General features: G+C 49.8%; 1 protein-coding gene across 1 annotated transcript in view; it reads right to left on the bottom strand.

Annotated features, from left to right (window-relative positions):
* The window catches only part of VAC14 (VAC14 component of PIKFYVE complex), a 59,172-nt gene that overhangs the window by 15,891 nt on the left and 22,185 nt on the right, over positions 1–21,096 (bottom strand). Inside the window, exons 13-14 of the mRNA XM_062499875.1 lie at positions 14,902–15,055; positions 4,898–5,030 (exon numbers count right to left, since the gene is read on the bottom strand). Of these exons, the coding sequence (XP_062355859.1) occupies positions 4,898–5,030; positions 14,902–15,055 (287 nt within the window). The remainder of the gene's footprint in view (positions 1–4,897; positions 5,031–14,901; positions 15,056–21,096) is intronic.

Genomic DNA, 21,096 nt, shown 5'->3' with positions numbered 1-21,096 from the left:
ACCTTATTACCAAAACAAACATCCACTGGCTCTGTACAGGATCCTCAGTGCATCCTGTGCTATCCAAAGCTGTAGTTAAACCCCCATCCCACTTCCCCCCCCCCCCCCCCGACAGCTCTGCTCACTGGGATGCTGGCAGGCAGCCCTTCCCTTCCCACTCTCCCAGACAGAGAGCACAGCCCTGGGAATGCCAGGCAGGCCAGTCAGAAGTGATTTAACATGCACCTCTCTGCTGGACTGCCAAGAGCATCGATAGATGTCTGTGCTCCACACTTCTCCAGCCCTCTGCTCACCTACTCTCTGATTCCTCATCCTGGTTAGCAGGTTCAGGACTTTGTATCTTTTCCACTTCTTTTTCTGGAGAAACTGGTGTTGTACAGTTAGCCCCAGCCTCTCAGAGGCAGAAGAGCCCTGTCATGCCCAAAAGGACAGACTGGCCACCCCAGCCCCAAGGGCATCATGAACAGCCCTTCATGCACTTGGTGTGACCTGCCAGTGTTTGTCCTCAGCTCTGTCCTCCTCATTACCCAGCTCTCCACTGGCCTCATCCCAGGAGCTTTGAGATCTCAAGAACAGTCGGAATTTCCAGTGAGGTGAACTTTTCCCATCTGCTGGAACTATAAATCTGTGGCCCCATCACGAGACTTGGGATTTTCCAGCTCTCCAATTAATGCCACAAATTGGCTGAACAACCTTATATGCTCCAGCCTATGTATTCCAGAATGGATGGAGAATCAGCCACTCCTCCTGGCCAGTCCCCACAGGGTTCAAGCATACCCCCAAAAGCCAAGGACCATCCCCAGTCAAATGGACAAGTCCCACCAGGTGCATCACATGTGAGGTGGATGAAAAGTCATGCCAGGGCCTCTTCCAAGCAGCTTAACCTCAGAAAACACCCTGTGAGAAGGTGCCAGGCAGTGGGGAGATTCGTTTAACAGCTCTATAAAACAAGCTGAGACAACCCCTGCGTGCAGGCCCTGCCTGGGGAGCAAAGTGCTGACTCAGGTGTCCTCTCTGCCCCAGGGTGCCACTGCTCGGAGTACATGGCCTTGCTGGACTTCAAAGTTAAGCCCTGCACTTCAAAGCATCCACACACATGCACAGGGATGTCTCCAGTCACTCAAGCACATCCCATACCCTGAAGGGTTCATTTGCTGTGGCAAGGTACATCAACCACAATGTCTGATCTGTTGCATCTCAGAGAGCAGCAAAAAGCTGGCTACTTTGGTGCTAGGCTTGACTTAACCAGCTGAACCAGCTCCTGCAGCTCAGACTGACCCTGGGGACAACACAGAAACTACACAATCAGCCCTGGGGAGATACAAGAGGGTAGAAAACAGCTTCTTGTAAGGACAGCCAGCCCTATCCTCATATGTGCTCCAAGCAGCAACACTGATGTCCATGCAGTAGGGCTTACCCTCTCCCTTAATCCCCCCATCCCATAGAGCTGGTACCAACCAACAGGCATTAAATCCCGCCTGTAAATCTCACTGTGAGCTGAAAAGCTCGGTGCCACTCTGCTGCCTGCCTCCTGACTGGCCAAGCAGCTTTCCCTCCACAGGGTTCCTGCCTGGAGGACAGCCATGCTTCTCCAAGGAGCCATGTGATGCTTTGGAAGCTCCTCCGCATTTTTCTGGCTGCTCCAAGCCATCGTTGGGAGGCCAGCAGCTGAATGGGAATATTTGCTTCTTGCTTAAGGCCTCTGGTGAATCCAGGATGGCCACGTGCCAGCCAGGGCAATTAGTAAGAACTATGGAAGGCCTCAGATCTGTTTATCTAGGTGGGAGGTAACACTGATGCTCCTGCCTCTGACAACACTTTGGGAGCAATGTTTGAGTGCCAACATGCCTGGCTTGAGAGAAGGCAGCACTTGGTATTCTTAGTTTTGAAGGCAGACTAATTTTACTGGCTTCCAGCCTAAAAAAGGTCACAAGTGACAGCAAGAGAGAAGTGACCCCCAAAGGAACCCTATCAGCTGCAACGCAGAAAAGTGATGCCAAGCCAAAAAAAATTTGGAAGAGATCATGGGAACAGGTTTCCCTCCTTCCTCCAGGGGAGAGGGGTGGGACAGCATCAGACTCTGTGAGATTTGTACCACTGGAATCCCTTCAGCAAATCCTTTTCGCGGACATTTATGAGGCATCTAAACAGCTTTGAAGAGCCTTCGACTGGGTGTTGCTGTTCCTTTCTCACAGATCACAGATTACAAGGAGTTCAAAGGGACCCACAAGGACTACCAAGTCCAACTCCTCCTGCTGGGGCTCAGCCTGGCATGTGAGCTCCACCACGGCTATAGGCTTTCTCTCTGTGATGTCTGTTTGGGTTGAGGCGATCCTAATCCTAAAGCCCTTGGCACAGATGAGGCATCACACAATGGTTTGATGGGCACTGGATCCCACTCAGAAAGGCAGCAGACCAATCCATCTCTTTGATGCACAAACAGTGCTGGCAGAAGGACCATGTGTCAGTGTTGGGTTGTCCTGCAGCCTGGTGGTCACAGGCAAAGGAGAAGAAATTCTCTGGATACTTCTTTATGAATGACAGAAGTTTTTGGAGCTGTTTCCCTGTTATTTTGAAGGAAGTTTGTGTTTCCACTCATCTCAAGATACCTACCTTGGGACTGGGGTAACTGATGGTGACACACCCTCCCCATCACAGGCCCTATCTCTGCCCGAGCCAGGTTTGGAGGGTGAATTCCACCAGTGAGGGCTGCAGGCACTTCTCCCACCCAATTCCCAGCACGAGGCAGGCTTTGGAGCAATTCTACATGTCTTGGGGACCACAGGTCCTTACAGAGCAAGAGATGGTCCCATCTCCTGCAGAGATCAATGGTCAAACCCCACTTCCATCCTCAAGCATGCAATGTACCTCTGTGACTCCAAGGACATATCAGGAGAGTGACTAAGAGTCAGCAACCAAGCATGAACAAACTTGAGTTGGATTAGAAATAAACTACCTTTAATCGCAGATCCCCTACATGACCTCATGGACCTTTGGATCTGCCCACCAGCAACGTGACAGGCAAAACTGCTGTGCTATGCTTGAATAAAACCCCTGCCCTCCATTTCCCTTTCCTGTGAACACTAACCCTTCAGCTGGAAATCATTGCCTAAACATAACAGGTCTATCTTCCTTCCCTGTTTCAATGTTCCCAGGTCAGCCTGCAAAAGAGGCAGCAGTGGTTCTGGACCACACTTTAACAGATGCTGTCCCAGTCTCTCAAGCATCCCCCTTCTGCTCTCCAGCTCAGGATGAAATATCACCAGCATCTCTTAAGTCAAACATGAGGCTGGCTTCTCACCCTGCTGTGCAAAACAGCTGAGCTGGCTTGTGGACAGGGGAGGGATGTAACGTGGGAACACGCATACGGCTTCAATTTGAAAAGTGGCTAAAAATAGCTCCATGAGGCTCCCACGTTCACTGTCTCCGGCAAGAGATCAATCTTTGCCAGAGAGTCCTGTAGAAGTTTCTGTCCGCTATTCTCATCTTGCTTTTTCTGGAGGCAGCAGAGATGTAGTTTACACCAGTATTTTACCCGCCATCAGTAGGTTTCAGAGTAAATCACTGGTACCCGAGGGCATGGCTCACCCTCCCAAAACCATCACTTTGGCTCCAGTTCTGCATCTACCCCATATGAGCAACAACGTGACTTGACGAAGGACAGAGTTATCTATTTTTTTTTTTTTTTTTTTTTTTTTTTTTTTTTTTTTTTTTGCTTTACCAGATTTTCTGGGGCATGAGTCATTGTAAAAAGCCTCAGCTTGCTGAGCTGCTGTAGCCAGTCCCACCACACCTCTGGCTGGCTGCTGGGAAAGCTGGGCCTGCCAGCCAAGGCTCTTCCTGCCAGAGCCAGAGGGAAGAAGTTAGAGGTGGCCACAGTGCAGGAGAGCTTTTAAATAGGACCCTGCTCAGTCTGGTCACCCTGCTTCCCTAACACAGCATGAGGCCAGTTCCCTGCCAAGGGTGGCTTATCCTAGGGGCTGTGCTGACTGGGGAGAGGAGAGTGGACACTATGAGTGGGATATTGTCTCTGGGATGAATCCAGACTTGGGCAAAAATTGCTGCCCAAGCAGATGCAATTCCACACCCACCTCAGCTTTGCAAATTTTGGGAGCTCTGCATGCTGTATTTTCCCACTGCAGTGATGGGACCACCTCATCAATACACAGCACACCCCTGTGCCTCTGGAGAGGTGACTCTCTTCTCCCACAGAAGCATGGCTTGTATCTCATACTCTCCCCCTGTTCATTTTGATGTCACATTCCAGAAAGCAAGGGAGGAAAACCCAGCATCCTGCCAGCTACTTCCACCAACCTCCTCACTCATTTCTCCACCTCGCCTCGACCACTAACCCTGTTATTTCCCAGCGAACTGATGAATGGATATCCCTTGACCCAGATTTTATTGCAATAAAGACAACTCCCTGCCAGCTGCCACAACACTTGGCATTCCAGCCTTCACAACATTTGGCTCTCCAGCCTCTGCCACAGCTCCTTAAAAAGTTGAAGCAAAATCTCCCATTGAAACACATGGCTTTGGATGGGCAAGCATCTCACCAAGCTGGCTGGAGGGATTCACTCAGCTTGGCACTCCAAGTGCAAGCCTGCCTTCGTGCTCTGGCTGGTTTAGTTGCTTCTTAACGAAACAGGCTCTGACAACACTGTTTAATAAGGAGCCACTTTGCCTCTGGGGATGGGAGAGAGAAATATGGTGCCTTGACATGCGAAAGGCAAATCCCATTTGCTCCAAAACTGTTTGTTGGATAGCAAGGGAAGCATGAGGAAATGGTTTTGGCTCTGAGCAAATGTAGTACTTGGGCTGCTTGATCCTGCCATCCCCATCCAACCCATCCCAGGGGTGCTCAGGGGCTTCATTGAGGCTGGTGGGGTGCTCTGACCTGATGATGAAAGCTCCTCTGGCTTCCAGAAGTTTCCGTTCACTGCTGAAGCGCTTGAGCAGGTTGATCATGAACTTGTAGAAGTAGGAGTTCATGGTGGGGGTGGAGGGTGAGCACTCCAGGCCTTTTGTACCTGTGGAGGCAAGGGGAGAGAAAATTAGAGCTGCCAGGGTCCTGCTGCCAAAACCTGATGAGAGAGCAGATACCCTAAATGTGATCACATCACTGAGAAGATGAGGGCAGGAGTATAGAAAGATTTTCAAGCCTCATATAACCACATCTGGTTGGTTCAAGACAAGCCAGCCCTGTCTTAGCTCTCTCCAGCCCCAGCATCCTATGGTGGTTGCAGCCCTGGAAGCAGCACCTGGGGTTAAAATGGGATTTTTGGGAGTTTATCCCAGAGCTATTCAGCTTCAGTAGCTGCTAGAAGAAAGAGTGCCTGAGGATATAACTTGAGCCAATCCTGTTTCTTCAGATATAGCATGTACACTCATCCCAAAACCACCAGATTGCTGATGAGTTGAAGAACCTGTAATCCAACCCCATAAGCCACAGATCCCCCAGCCCAGTAGTGGCAGACACACACATTCAGCCCCAGGTCATGGCATGGACACGGTTCACACTCAGTGATGTGATTTTCCCTGAGCAGGAACCACTTGGTGCAAAAGTCATATACAATATGCCCCAAGGCTAGCATAAAGTACTAGTCAAACAACAGCAGAGCTCTGGGCTTAGGAATTGTCCTGGTCTGAGATTCTTAGCAGCGAGGGCAGGGAAAGGGGAAGTTCCCAGGAAGGGAAATATCCCTTCCAAACACAAGAGCAGGGAGCTGGCAGGTAAAGATTGCTTTTCCCACAGTGAAACCCCAGGGGAGATGGTTTATTTAGCAGGACAGCGCTCAAAGCAAATGTTTGGAGAGAGCATTTCAAAGGCGACTTTGCAACAAGGGGAACTCTCTCCCTTAATTTCTCCTTTGGAAAGGCCATGTCTAACTGTGGTAAGGAGGGAATCCAGCACACACAAGCACCCCAAGGCTATTCCCTACCCACTGTTTCCATCAGCTAACCAAAGGAAACCTGAGCAGTTTGATTTATGGATGTTGTCTGCTTCTACGGACACTCAGTGGAGCATGGAGCAGATAATTAAAGATGCAATTAAGCTGCCAAAGCCCAGGAAAGCCGATGGAAAAGCTGCTGGTCTGTTTTCTATCCTGTCTCTCCAATGATACATGAGAAATACATGCAGGGCAGCTTCTCCAGGTTGGGACTTAGCATCTAAGAGAACATCCAGAGCCAAAGAAAAAAAAAAAAGAAATACAAAGTAATTCTGATCAGAACCCGGTGTCCTCTTCCCACTAGAACTGTATGTTCACCCACCCCTTGGTATATCTGTAACCCCAAACCAGGCTTTGAAGCAGGCAGCTCCCCAAGCACAAGTGTTCACCATCGCATCATGTTTCCCCTCAGCTGCAGGGAAGATGATCTGGGCAAAAGGTTAAAAAAAAAGGGATCCAGCCAAGCCAGTGTGCTCCAAAACAAAGGTGTCTTTGTTGAAAGGCAGGGAGTACCCGGTGTGAAAATACAGCCATGCCCCACATGTCATCACTACAGCTGCTCAGCACTGCTCAAAAGGGAGCAGGGACACGTTCCAGAGGTGACATGGGGCAGCTCTGCCTTCCCAGTGTGCCTGCCTGCAGCTCAGCCTCAAACCTCCTAGCAGAGCCTGGGAAGGCAGGTGAACTGTCTTCAAGTGAACTGAAGGTAGAAACTGTCTTTCAAACCTGCAAAGGTGATATTTTTTTCCGATTTTCTCAGCAACTTCAAGGCATCCAAACCTGGCTGCACTGCAACACGTGCTAGCAGCAGGTAGGACATCCCACCTTCATTCCTACCACCTAACAATGCTCCAGTGCTGTAGCTTGTCTCGGGAGAAGTCTGATCTTGGAGTTTCTCCCTTCTGAAGACTCCAAAAATAGCCCTTCTGAGTTCCACAGCAGCATCAATGGCGCAATGCTCCCTCCACAAAGCAAAGCCAGCTTTGTGCCTCATTGTCACCTCGCATGCCTTCCAGCCAAACATTACATATCCTAATACACAATCCCAAAAAAAACCAAAAAACAGGAGGAGGCATTAATTTTTCTCCTCCCTGACAGGATCAGTACTTCTGCTGTGCACAGGACAAAGCCCAGGAGCTATATGACTGCAAGACAGACCAGCCACCAGCACCTTCGGATATGTGCTCTGAAGTGGTGCAGCATCTCCTGCATCTTCAACTGGAGACTGGGAACGACCTGCTGGATCAACTGAGTATCCAAAAGCCAGAAGTGCCTTGGAGATCAGATCCCAGCTATAGTCTGCAGTACCTTTAGTACTGCTGTTTTCTTCCACTGACTGACTCCTGAACCTTGGACCCTTCTGCCCAGACTGGGAGCAAGGAAGGACTGGGATGGTAAAAGGAAGAGATGGTGAAAACAAGTCTGTGCTTTGTTTTTCTTAGGAGAAGAGAGCATTAATCTGCCCACTCCAGGGAGCTTCTTCACCATCCTTTGCCTCTGGGAGCACTAAGACTAAATTCCAGAGAGATCCATCTTTGGATCAAGATTTCTCCATCTCTGCCCACCTGGTGCACAGCAGCTATGCCTGCATGTCCCTAAAGATGGTTTCCACTGTGGCACACCATGCCAGAGCAGCCTTGTCAGTGCTCTCGGGGCTAATGCTGGGAGTGAGAAACCAGCGTGTAGGAGTCTGCCAGGCTTTAAAATGCTCAATCAAACCTCAGATGGAGTTTAAACAGTCAGTACTTCCAAGCATGCAAAACAGTTATTTTCCAAAACCTCCCAATCCTCTAAACTTCCCGTTTGCTCTGTTTACAGGATGTCTAGGAAGTGGCTGGCACCTTGTGTGCCATGGTGTAACCCTTCCTGGCGTAGCCTGGAGCTCAGCTTACTGCCCTGCGGGTTACAGCTCAGCACAGTGGCATTCCCAGTCTGACAGAACTGTAGGAGCAGCTTGTCAAGTGTTTCTCTGAAGCACGAGAGACAAGCAGGAAGAAGTGTTAAGAAAACTGTGGCATAATTAATCGAAGCTTGCACCTCTCCCTCTTTCCCTGAAGCAAGACTTCGCAGATCTGTAACCTGCCAGATCTGCTGTTAACGTAGCTGGGGCTGGTGAAACGTCAGGGCTCTGCTACTTTTTTTTTTTTTAATCTGATGTGGAGGAGGGAGCTGGAAGAAGAAAGATCTGTGCTCAGAGGAATGATGAAACTCAGTCCAGACATCCACTCAAATAGGAACAAACAGGAATTTTGAGCTCAGAGGAACATCAGAGCAGTGAAACATGATGAAAGGCATGTGGGAATTGTAGCTCTATGGCCGCAGTGAATCCACATAAGCTTGGCTTCTTATCCTTGAATCACAGAAGAGACCTTAAAGCTCTTCTAGTTCCAACCCCCCAGCCATGGGCAATGACTACAACAATGACTATCAATGACTATAGCAACCTCCTGCAGCCCAGGATGCCAGGCTAACAAATCCTTTCCCAGGATTCCCTTCACAGACTGGGGTAGAGCCAGGGACACAAGCAGGCTTCTTGGATCATCTATGTCAATACCAACATCTGTTCCCACAACCACGGGTGCCAGCTTGAGCGGAGCACCGTGAATGCCTGCAAACCCCCAGTGCATCCCTGAGCTCTCACAAGCGGTTCACGCTGCTCCCATTGCTTGCGTGGCCACACTATAAATCAACCGAGACAGGCAATTAGGGATCTATATTAAGGCCCTTATAAATATATATTGTACATCACCCTAGAACATTCAGGCTGTCTGGCTGCTTGATGGGCTGAGCTGTGTTGAGACCTACAGTATCCAAAGTGTCCCCACATTGCTCCGGGTGAGCCTGGCAGACTCCGACATGAACTTGGATTTTCCTATCTCAGCCACAAAGTTCTGAACTTCACCCCGGCATAAAACATAACTTCTATTAATTTACTATAATTGATTTCAAACCAGTCTTAATTAAAGCCGGTGTGGACTTGCTTAACTCCATTGAAACCAAATTGAAATAAGATTGGAGCAGAATTGATTCCTTTCCGAAGTGAGCTAAAGCTGGTAAGCTGGTTAAAGAGTATCCACAAGGGTATTTGCGGTGGTTTAGCTAAAATGATTTACCGCAATCTCTAATTGAAGCAATTTCAGCTCGGATATAGGGAGAGTAAGCTAAGAGTTGGCGAGGCCAAGCATCCTTCCCACCCGAGTGCTTTCCCCAAGGCATCATGTTTCCAGCTCAGCCTAGAGAATGATCTCCCTCAGCTCCCCTGAGAGCAACAGGGATAAATCCGGCAGCAGCCGGAGCTGGTCCGTGAGCCTTCAACCCACCCGAGCGCCAGCGGCGTGGGAGTCGGCACTGCCAGATGGTGCTTGGTGAAACCCCGGGCAGTGACGTGGGAATCTGTGCAGCGTCTCCCCCCAGCAGCCTTCCCCAGGATGTTTTGAATTTTAGCTTTTGCAAACATGCTGTGGTGAAGCCTCGTGGAGCAGGATAAAAATAGAGCCGTAAAAAAGGCAAATCCTCCCCTCCTCCTCCTCCCAGAAAGCCAGCGCAGGGTGTAGCTGGAAACAGATGTGAACATGTCGGCAGCTCAGCTGGGCTCTGGAAAACCTCCACTCTCCCCTCTCCAGAGCACAGCATCCTGCTGATGAAATAAACCCATCAAAATTTTGGATTGCAAAGCCAGGGGCTGTGCTCAGCCTGGTTTTGCCTGGGCACTCATGGATGTTTCTCCCCTTCCCACCTGGATAAAGAGCCATGGGTCTGTAATTCCTGAAGCTTCAACAACTCAACAGAAAGGGGGTCCCAGATGGGTTGGGGTACATATTTGATGCCAAACAGGCTTTTGCTGCTTCTGGTTCTCCCCACCTTATGCAGGGTCTGTGCTTGTGGCTGCTTTAGAGGAAAGCAGCAGGCAATGATAATCCTGATGGTTTTCCTAGGAAGGTTAGCAGTCCACTTTCTTTGCTAAGGTAAATCAATAAGCAAAAATGCAGCAGGGGTATAGCTCTGCTATTGTTCAGGAGCACAAAGTACCCAGCAGAGATGCAAACCAGGAATGGTTAAGCTTCATGGTGAGCTTAGAGTGGGCTGAGGCTCCTGCATACGGAAGCATAAGGAAGATAAGCGGAAGGAATGAGCAGCAATGGGCTTTTCCTGGGCCCTTTTCATACCAATATTCGTACTGCTAGTTTGTCTTTCACTTCATTCCTCACCTCACCCTACAAACTTCTCATAACATCTTTGGGAGACTGAGGCAGCCCAGCAAAGTAACTCCAAAGGAGGGCTTGGCTAGGAGTGATTTATCTACATCATCAACTTCTCCTTTGTCCACCACTACAGATCAGTAATCCCAGCTGTTATTTGGGAATCCCCAGACTTTCTGGCTGGCTGTATGCTATGACCATCTCAGGAGGGATGAATACCTGGAGGCACGCCAGGCAAGTTAACGCTACATCTGGATGGTCTCTCCTAGGGTTTTCCACGGCATCCCAGCTCCACTTTACACTGCATCCAGGAAAACAAACAGATCACCCTTTCCTACAAATTTCTATCCTTGCCAAGAGGCAGAAGAACGTTTTTGACAGCCAAACCTCCTGAACAGCTTCGTGCCAATAGGAAAAGAGATGCCACAGACACCAACCATCAGGAACCAGACTGCTGAACTCGGAGCACTCAGGAACAGCCCTCTTTTCTCTTGCCTGTTAGGCTCCTCTGCTCCCTGCTGTTATACTCCTGATCCTGCAAAAACTATTGGAAACTGACTCCTTCAAGAGCAAGTGGTTGGTAGTGTGATGTCAGCAGCCTCATTGCCTTTTGTGGGGAGGATGAGTAAGGAAAGGTTTCACTTTTATCCATCTCTAACACTGGAAATAGCAGTTTAGCAAATCTGAGCCATCTGATAAGAGGCCACCTTCTCTTTTCTACCTTTCATGGACATCCTGCACACTACAGACTCTCACCTGATGTTTGCAGAGGCTGCCCTAACATTTTACATTGTCTGGAGGTGGGACCATGTCATATGCTGCATACTCTGCAGATCTATGATTACACAATTGAAGCAACAGACAACAAAAAAGCGAGTGGTTTGGCTAAGAATAAAATCCCCTAGATATGCCAAAAGCAAACCCCTAACACAGACTATCTCCACTCTGGAATGCTGCATTTCTCCAGTGGGGATACAGCAAGACCTAACTCAACAACTACATTTCTCAGGGACTTCTAGCTGTCTCCTCCAGAGTAATCCACTGACTTCTGGGATATCCATGGTATGCTGGTGGAAATCAATGACCTCAAGCACACATATGGAGTCAGACTCCCAGTAAACATCCTATAGCGTGAGGTGCTCGAAGGGTACAGCACTGTCCCCACCATCTCCGGCAGGAAGAAGCCAGGCGGGAGAGACCAGAGCAAGCCGGAGAGGAAACAAAGGGCTGTAACTGCTTCACCTTCCAAAGCTGTGCAGAAAGGAAGGAAGAGATGTGCACAAGAGTTACCCTGTGCAAGGCAGCAGCTGGTCTGGCATCCTTTTGGAAGAAGCTTTTGTGTCTCGTGCAGTGCAGAGCTGCAGACCAGGCTGGAGGGCTTCCACCTATGGTATCATGGAATAGATTGGGTTGGAAGGGACATTTGAAGGTCATTTAGTCCAATCTCCTTGCCATGGGCAGAGACACCTCCCACTAGGCCAGGTTGCTGAAAGTCCCATCCAGCCTGGACTTGAACACTTCCAGGGATGGCACTCCACATCTTCTCTGGGCAACCTCCTCTAGTGCCTTGCCATCCTCACAATAAAAAATTTCCTCCTAATACTTAATCTAAAATTACTCTCTTTCAGCTTGAAGCTATTTCCCTTTCTCCTGTCACTCCATGCCTTGTTCAAAGTCCCCATCCAGCTCTTCTGGAGCCCTTTCAGGCACTGGAAGAGGCTCTAAGGTCTCCCTAGAACCTTCTCCAAGCTGAAAAACCTCAACTCCCAGTCTGTCTCATTAGCAGAGGTGCTCCAGCCTCTGATCATCTCTGTGACCTCCTCTGGGCTGGCTACAACAGGTCCACGTCCTTCCTGTGCTGAGGACCCTAGATCTGGATGCAGTCTTACAGATGGGGTCTCACCAGACTGGAGTAAAGGCACAGAATTACTTCCCTTGCCCTGCAGACCTCAGTGACAACCACTCAGGTCATCTGCTACTTGTCTCAACTTCCACAGGGCTGGAAAAGACATTCCCAAAGCAAAGCAGGCAGCTGGATTCCCACTGTACTGACCAGACTGGCATTTGCATCATAACTCCAAAGACCGGGAAGCTCTTGGGCACAGCCCTGCAGCCCGTGTCCCCGGAAAAATGGGCAGAAGGTACCAAGGAGACATTCCTGGAGGCCAACACCAGCCACCCTCTCCCAGGGCAGTTAGAGCAGGTCAGGAGGAGATGTTGGGTCTCCCCAGCAGTGCTGAGCTGGGCTGGCCCCAGTTCATTGTGCCTGGAGAAGGCGTCGAGGGCAGCTGACCTTATGTAACCGGAGAACAAAGCGGCTAAATAAAAACTGGAGCTGGGAACGGGCTGCGGAAGTGGGACACAGCTTTCCTGACTAATCAACCAGCATCTGAAGGAAACCAAACTCAATGGCAGGGAAACAACTGCATAAACACATCCCGGGGGAAGAAAGGGAGAGAGAGGAAGCACAGGGAAGACCATGGGGGCACTGGCCCCTTCCACCTCTACTCCTTTCCTTACTGCTTGGCTAGCAAAGCCTGGAGCGCCAAGACAGAGAGCACAGCAGGAAATCTGCCATGAGCTCAAGGATTTCAAAGTGTGACCTTGTTTATTTACCTGCTAAGCCACTAACTGCACATTTGGAAGGGCCTCTGGGATACGAAAGGAGTGGGGCCAGGATAGCTCAGCAGCTTTCCTCCCATTGCTGCCTTCAGTGGCAACTCAGTCTGAGGTGGATGAAAGGAATGGAGAGATTTAACCCTGAGGAGAAGTGCTGGAACCCTGCAGTCCCCACTCTAGTGGAGGAACAGCATCCATCCTACTGCCAATACAGCATTGTCTGACCCACAGCACCCTAGGGAACCATCCCATATATCCCAGTACAAAACCAGTGACTCCAGAAAGGGGTACAACCTCTCTTTAGTGCCAGTACCTCATGATTTTTGCCTGGGAAGGGCAGAGCTTCTGCTCACTTGCTCTTAGCACCCAGGACCATGCTCAGACATGGGGACTTCAACTGGTCACTCTCCTGCTCCAAAAAGCACCCCTTCAAGCAATCCTCTGACCAAAAGAGTATTTTTCAGGAGCCTCTGATTTTCCAGGCATAATCCAGGAAGGTCCTGGCCCAGCTGACATTGAATTCAAATTGAGTGACCCTCAATATCCTGGGGCGGACTTCCCAGCAGCCCATCCAGTCTCAGCTTTGGGTGGTCAAAGCCAGACAGGACTGGGGCCATGGTCTAAGGCCAACGAACCAGCTCTTTTTTCCCTCCCCAAAAACATCTGCCTTTGGTTAAAAGCCAATGACCCTGCAAAGCAAATAAATTCTTAAGCAACAATTTTCTGGTGCATTATATGGAAGAAGAAAATAGGTGAGGAAGCCAGAGCCCATTAGGATCTGTGTAGGGGCAAGTTGTCCCACCCTGGGGCAATGGGAGCTCTGGCTCCAGCAGATCTACTCCAAGATGGGAGAGCCAGACTCTTTTTAAAGGTTACACTTGAGTAAGTGAAGCCAAGTCGCTCTTCCAGATAGCTAACTGGGGCCATGGCAGTCATTAGGATCCACGCCATCCAGCTTGCTATTTTTAGATCATCCAGAAGGAAGGAAACCTCAGACAACCATCAGTGTGAGCTGAACTGCAGCTCCTTAGCTGCTTGGCTAACGCTGCAGGAGCTGCTCCACCCAGGCAGTCTCACTTCTGACAGTGGGAGGATGGATGAGACTTGCAGAGGGCTTGGGGAGGTCAGCAGCTCTGCAGCCCTTACCTCTCCATTGCAGATAAAAGCTGCGAGCAAGAAACAGGTAGATCTGCAAAAAATATCCCACCCTGAACAGCCCAAGACCTGAACTGGCTGCTGGTGCAGATATTTGTAAGACCAGGGAGGGGCGAGCAACCTAAGATCTTCAGAGAAAACAAAGCCTGGGGATGGGAAAGCAAAGCCTCTCTCTCTGATGGTGATTTTGCAAGGCCCTGTGGCTGCATCCTGTGCAGGGAGAGGCAGCCTTGGCTCAGTGCTCGGGTTGCAGTCCAAAGCTCACATGAAACGTGCTTTTGGCTGGGACGACCTGGCCTGGGGAGTACAACAGGGAGGCCCTTAAATAGCAGCTGAGAAGGAGCAGCCAAGCAACTGTAAAGCATGAACCACAGACAAGGGAAGGTGAAAAAAAACTTTCCCCATGTGCTGGGATAATTAATGAAAGGTTTTTTTTTTTTTAAATCTCTCAAGTCCCTAGAAAATAGGATCGTCCTTCTTCATCTGTCTTCTAAGGTTTTGCCAGACACTCAGAGAGAGCAACATAACAGTTCATAGCCAATGTGGGCAGCCTGGCACAGGGATCCCTCTGCAGATCTATGGATGGTTTGGAGACCTGGGATTGCAGCCAGCATCTCATCCTGCACTGATTCTAGGGCTCTGAGGGTTTTTAGAAGGAGAAAAGAGGATGGAACTCAAGGTCCCATAAAAAATACAATGACATCTGTCCACACTGGTCTCTGGAGCATCCTGATGCTAAACTGAGCCCTAAATCCCCAAAACATGAACTAGGTGAAAGAGCAGTGAAAACAAGAGCAGCACCCTGGTCTGAACCATGGCAGACTCAATCCCCAAACTATGCCGGGAAGGGATGAAGACATTGATTAATCACTGTAAAAGAAGTTTTCCTTTTGCCTGAGGAAACCTGACTAGTGCCATGGAACATGGAGAGAGCTCAGAAGGGGGGAGGCACAGAGCTGTGGCACAGGGACACTCACTGGAAGAGCTCAGCTGGCCAGGCCTGGCTGGGACATGAAGCTCCAGTGGGGCAGGTCGCACATCGGAGCCATCAGAGGGAACGTGACCCTCCTCTGTCTGTCCTGCTGGGGAAGAAGCGATCTCTGCCAGCAATTCCAGATCCTTCAGGATAACCTGTGGAGAGAGGGATGGTGCAGGGTGAGCTTCCTTTTCCAAATCCACATACAGAGAGGATGAGGTGGGAAGCAAATACCAAATCCAAGTACACTGAGAAAGATTCAGTGAAAGAGGGCTACCTACAAAACTCCTAGTGGAAATTTCAAATCCTTGCAGAGGGGATAGGGCAGGAAAGACAAGAGAGAAAAAAAAACAGTTTCTGCTCCGAGAGACCCAAGGAAGCATATGAAACTAAACCAAATTTACACCACCAGGAACAGGGTTTCCCTTCCCCCGTCCCACTTTGTGGAAGTCTGGGTGTTGTGTTCCCTTCATAACCACATATTTGGGACAATCTCAGCAAGAGCACAGGGATGTTCTAGGGGCACAAACCAGCCAGCTCCCCTCTGCAAGGCTCAGCTCAGGATGTCAAGGCAGAGCTGCCATTCAGATTTCATAGTTTGTTCTTTCCAGAAGTCACCAAATCAGTCTATATATAGTATTTCTGGAGAAGTTATTACTGGGTGGGTTTTTTTTTTTCCATCCTCAGCCTTTCTCAAGTCTCAGGCTATTTTGGGCCCCCCTTCATTCAAACGTCCTTGGGCTGAGATGTTTCATCAGCCATCCCTGATGCTCTAAGTGCAGTGGGCTGTGCAGAGCACAAAAAGGCTGCCAAAAAGGGTCAATTGGCATGTCTTTAGGTTGAGCACACCCAACCACCCTTTGCCCACCAGCACACTATCCTAGGCTTTCCCTGTGTTCTCACAATGCATCTTTCTGAAGAGCTGCAGTAATATAGGAGGTTTAGTTTCTCAGCTAACATAGAAAACCACTCCCTCTGGAAAAACAAAAAGCCAATTATGTCTTTTTTTCATCATGCTAGAAAACACGATCCCTGAAAATCAGAAAGAGAAGTGCCTGGGTTTTTCTTTTGAACAGATATCTTATACTGAGTGCATTTTCTGGGCTTTTTTTGCAATTAAGGCTGATTTTCAAGCCCCAGCAGTCTCAGAGCAGGCAGTGTGGTGTCTAGGCTGCATATGGTGTAGAGGCAGTGGTCAGGAAGCAGCCTGCCACAGGCACCACAAGGCTCCAACATGCTTGGGAAGACCCTGTGCCTGTAAACATGATTAAGTCTCAATCCACAGCTCCTGAAGGCAGGAAAAAAAGAAAGACAACAACTTGTACTGCTGTCCCTGAAGAATACGGCACCTCGATGCTGTCAAGGCTGAGAGCTCACTGCCAGCATGGGAGGACCTTGCCATCACTAGCCTTCATCCTCTTCCAGGGAGAGGAGTCTGTAGTCTCTGGCAGAAGGAAGACCTTGGTCCTCCCTCTCTGCCTGGATTTCAAGCATCTGTGGCTCAGACAGTGATGCTGGCTGTATTTTGTTTCGAGTGGAGGATGTCCCCAAGCAGAGCTCAGGATGTCTGGTCTCCTGAAGCCCTATGTAGGTTCTCTGGTGGCTCAGCTGAACTTGCAGTCTTTGAACAGGCAGCAACTTGGGTCTCAGGCTCTCACAATGGGGAAATAACACCCATAAAGGTTTCCAAGTCATGTTTGCTGAGACTGGCAAAGGGATTCAGGGCTTGGCTATGAAGGCTGGTAGCCAGGCAAGAGCCAGAACTCTCATTCATGTGGTGCATTTTGCCAAACCCAACACAACCAGGAGCTGAGGCCATGTGTGGTTGATGTACAGCATGACCTAGCCACTCATGACCGCCTTCCTGCTGCACTCACTGCTGCCCTGGTGCCCCCACCCAGCCACATCATCCAGCTTAGTTACCACCAGCAGCTTCCACGGCTTGAGGAAACATGATCAAGTCCCCAGGCTAGACAAAAAACAACCCTGCTGCATCCCAAAGCTTTTAGAGTCATGACTCAAGGTCAGATCCTTAATCCAGCCTCCTACAGCTGTGTGAGGAGCTCCATCTCTGAGATTCTGCTTGGGCTCAGGATGGTCTGGCGAGGGTAGCCAGGGCAGCAGGTGCACCATTCAATCTTTGGAGAGGTTAAGGGGTATTCCCTCTGTACAGGTTACATGCAGGAGGTGGGAAAAGCAGCATAGACTGAATTTTGCAACTAAAAACTGTGGAGGAAGTAACAAGCAGGAGGAATTGGTACACGAGCACTGGGAGGAAGAGCAGGCAGCTGCAAAGACTTGGGGTTTTCCAGCCGTGGGAAAAAGGCAGGAAGCTGCAGCTCCCACTGCTTCTTCCCCGCATGCTCGAGAGAGGGTTCCCAGCTGGGGACAGAGGAAAGGCAGGAGTGTTTGGTATGCACTGCACATCCCTGTGCTAAGCAAAGCTGGAGCTGGCGGCTGGCTTTGTGCGAGCCAGGAGGCTCCAAGAAAGCAATATCCTGCCATTGCCATGGCAACGACCGGCTGCGCCAGGAGCGAGCTGGTCCCATCCATCAGGAGCCCAGCGGCCGTCGGACCCGACAGCGCTGCAGCACGAGGGCCAGAGCCCTTCCCAGCTGCCAGGCAAAGGTGTGATCCTGACAGCCAGCCTGGAGGATCAACCCCTAAGGGCGTTTTCCTGATCCCGAGGGGATTTCTGGGAAGGTTTCCCAGTCGTGATGAGACTGAGGACAGTGTGCCCTGCTCTGGGGAAATGTGTGCCTGGTTAGTGTAAATAGGAAGGAACAGGAAAAGCAACGTAATGATGGATGGGGAGACCTGTCCAACGTCTCAAGCCATTCCCAGCACAGGGATGAAGAGCAGCATGGAAGAGGACAAGCTCTGGGTGGCCAGGGAATGAGAAGCAGGTTTTCAGACAGTTATAAATAAGCAGCTATTTCTCCTCTCTGAGAATAGGCAAGATTTTTCCCTGCATTGCCTCCAGAGCACAGATTTTGAGGGCACACACAACTGTCAGCTTCTCCAGATCTAGGTCAGGTTAATTTTCCACTTGTTCTGGTTGAATGGAGCCGAGACCAGCTCTGCTGGCAGCAGCACAGGGGGAAAGCAGCCCCTGGATGGTGTGTGCTGGGTGGGATGCAGCTCCCTGTGCGTGCAAAGCGGTGCCTTGGTTCTCCTGGAGGAGGGGGAGGCATTTGTCTCTGGTCAGAACACTGGCCTGACCTCAGCCCACGGCAGAGGAAGGGGAGGTTACCCCAAATGTGCTGCAGGCGCCTGGGAGTGAGACTTAGCATCGACAGCACATGATGACTACCAGGACATCAGAGCAAGCTGCAGCAGCAGCTCCTGGGAGATGTACAGTGGCAAGGTTATAGACTGGCTCCTCAAGGTGTTGTCCTTGCTGGTATTTACAGATAAGCTGGGAAAAAATGAATAAATTAAAATGCCTGTCTGCAGCAGGGAGATGCTCCTGGGTGGCCTTGGATGTCCTAGCAGACATCTAATATTCCCTGGGCAATGAAATGGGGCACTCAACATCAGGTTATTCTTGCCAAGGAGAAGATGGGAATTCAGCCGGAGCAAGATAGTACCAAGACAGAAAACAAGAACATTAAGGGCTGCAAAGCACTTCAAAGGAGCCCAAGAATCTGGGAGGCTGTGGAAAACCCCACGGCATTTCCAGCATGGGCAATGCAGGTGGTGGAGAGACCCAGTGGGAACAAGGAAAAGCCAAGGATGATGCTGGGTGCTTCTTCCTTCTCCACAACATAAATGCAACCCCATTTGTTTTATATTTTTCCTCCTTCCAGCGCTTTTAGCTGTAGCCAGGGAAGAAGATGAGCATGGGCAGGAGTCCTGGAGTAGCTAGGAGTGAGGCTGGCTGAGCCCCAGACACACACAGTGTGAAAAGCAAAGTTGCGTCCCCCTGCCTCTACCAGCTTTAGAAGACAGAAAAAGGAAAGAAAACCCACTATTAATCTTCCCACACCAATTTAACCAAACCTCTTTTCAGGTACCTGACACAGCAACTTTTATCCTCTGATCTTGCCAAGATGTATTTTTTGCCTTCCCAGGAAAGGATGGAGAGCAGATAGAAGGCAGAAGCCCTGGGGGCTTCTCCATCCCCAGGTCAAATCCTGCCAGGTCATGCTGACACATGCTCACAGCACCAGCAAATACAGCTGGCAGTGGGGGAAGGCACTTGTAGCTACAGCCATCCCAAAACAAGCTGGAACCCGAAAACCCTGTGCCCACCCTCCTACTTTAGTAAATCCCTCACTGTCCCTGCTGCTGGGGGTGTGAAGGCCAGGCCTGCAGAGCCCAACACTGTCCAAGTTCAGAGCACCTCTTTAAATGTTCATAATTAGTGCATGGAGAGCTTAACATGCCACCTGATGCCAGTCAGGGCAGGACGCCAAGGAGGTATTTCATAGAATCATACAATCCCAGAATATGCTGAGTTGGAAGAGACCCACAAGGATCATCAATTCATGGAATCCTTAAGGTTGAAAAAAAAAAATCTAAGATCATGGAGTCCAACCACCATGCTCACAACCAAACCATGTCAAAGTACTTCAAGTGCTACTTCTTCATGCATTGAAGGGCAGGGAAGGAGGCAACACAGGTCCAGCAAGTGGAATGGGGCTGGAACAGCCCTGGAGTATCCCTTCAAGCCATGCCTCTGGAGGCTGGATGCCTGCAAACCCTTGAAATGCAACACCCACAGATCCAGAGCTCATGACAGGCAAAGGGTTTGCTTTTATTTGCTGTCTCCCACCCACCATCTCCCTCTGCATGCAGGGAACCAGGCACCCAAAGTCCAACTCACCAACATCCTACATGCATCCTACATCTTCATTCCACCCTAGACCCTCTCAGAGTCAGCTCCCCAGGACAGAAACTGCCTGTCCTCCATGGCAGACAGGTTTTCTGTGGTTTTAGTCTGCTCCTTAACTTCACCCAGGAGTGCAACAAGAACACCTCAAGCCCAGATTGCCAGTTTACCCCACCTGTTCATTGTACATATAAATTGCATATGCATATGTGAGTTAGGAAACTGGGGCTAAGCCAAGAAGATCCCTATGGATCATACTCCCCACAAAGAAACTTCCTATTTCTGCAGGATGCAGCACACAGATTATTGTTTAACCAGGTGGTTGAGTACTTGAGTACTCTGAGAAAGCATCATCCCACTTCTGCTTACAGGCTGCTTCCACTTATGGCAAACCAGGCTAACTGCATTTTCCACTATTCAACTGGAATTATACACATTTCTCTATATCCCACTTCAGCCCCACACTCACCCTCAGGGTAACTTCCCTCTTGAAAACCAGTCACCTCCATGCTTCAGTACCTCGTAGCTTTGAGTCTCCCTCCAGAGAATCTTTACCACCAAAAAAAAATTTAAATAAAGCCAGGCATACATATATTACAGGTCTTCTCTTTGCAGTCTGTAGCTTACACCCTCTGCTTTGCATTAGGTCACAACATTTCAGCTGTGGCAGATGAAAGGCCAGGAGCTGGAGGACAATGGTTCTAAACCCAACAGAGCAAAGCTCCAAACCAAGCCATGCTAAGACAGCCATTTGCTTTGGCAGGAGCCTTTGTTCAGGTTCATTGTACTGGGATCGGGTGTGACAGGAGAAGTTCGCCAGGATTTAGTGTAACAGCAGAGCTCAGAGCAAGGCAGAGACCTGGCTTTGAAACCCTGCAGTGCTGCAGTGAGACATTGCAGAAGGGCATGCAGAGGAAAGAGAAGACTATCAGTATACCACCATCCTAGGCTTTTGTCTTCTAGTTTAATACTGGAAACCCAAGAGAGTGCAGAATGTTTCAGCTTCTTGTGGGAAGTTGGCTTGAGGATCATGTAGAGGTTCAAGTTCATCACAGAATCACATAATGGCTTGAGATGGAAGGGATCTTTAAAGATCATCTGTTTGCAACCCCCCTGCCATAGGCAGGTGCTGTAGACTGGATAGCTGCTAGGATGGTAGCAGGTAAAGAAGCAGGAAGGGCCTTTGCATGGGTTCCACAGAGATGTTTATTTCAGCCACGTGCATGGACAGTCCAGGGTCAGAGAGCAAAGAAAAAGACCAACTCCTGGTGAGGATCTAGGTTTAAGTACCTCGGTCTTTAAGGGGGGGGGGGTCATCAGAGACCAATTACCAGGGAACATGGGGGCAGAAGCAAGGGTGGA

Source organism: Cinclus cinclus, chromosome 11 (assembly GCF_963662255.1).
Source record: "Cinclus cinclus chromosome 11, bCinCin1.1, whole genome shotgun sequence".
Taxonomy (NCBI): domain Eukaryota; kingdom Metazoa; phylum Chordata; class Aves; order Passeriformes; family Cinclidae; genus Cinclus; species Cinclus cinclus.
This window is presented reverse-complemented; position numbering and strand designations above follow the sequence as displayed.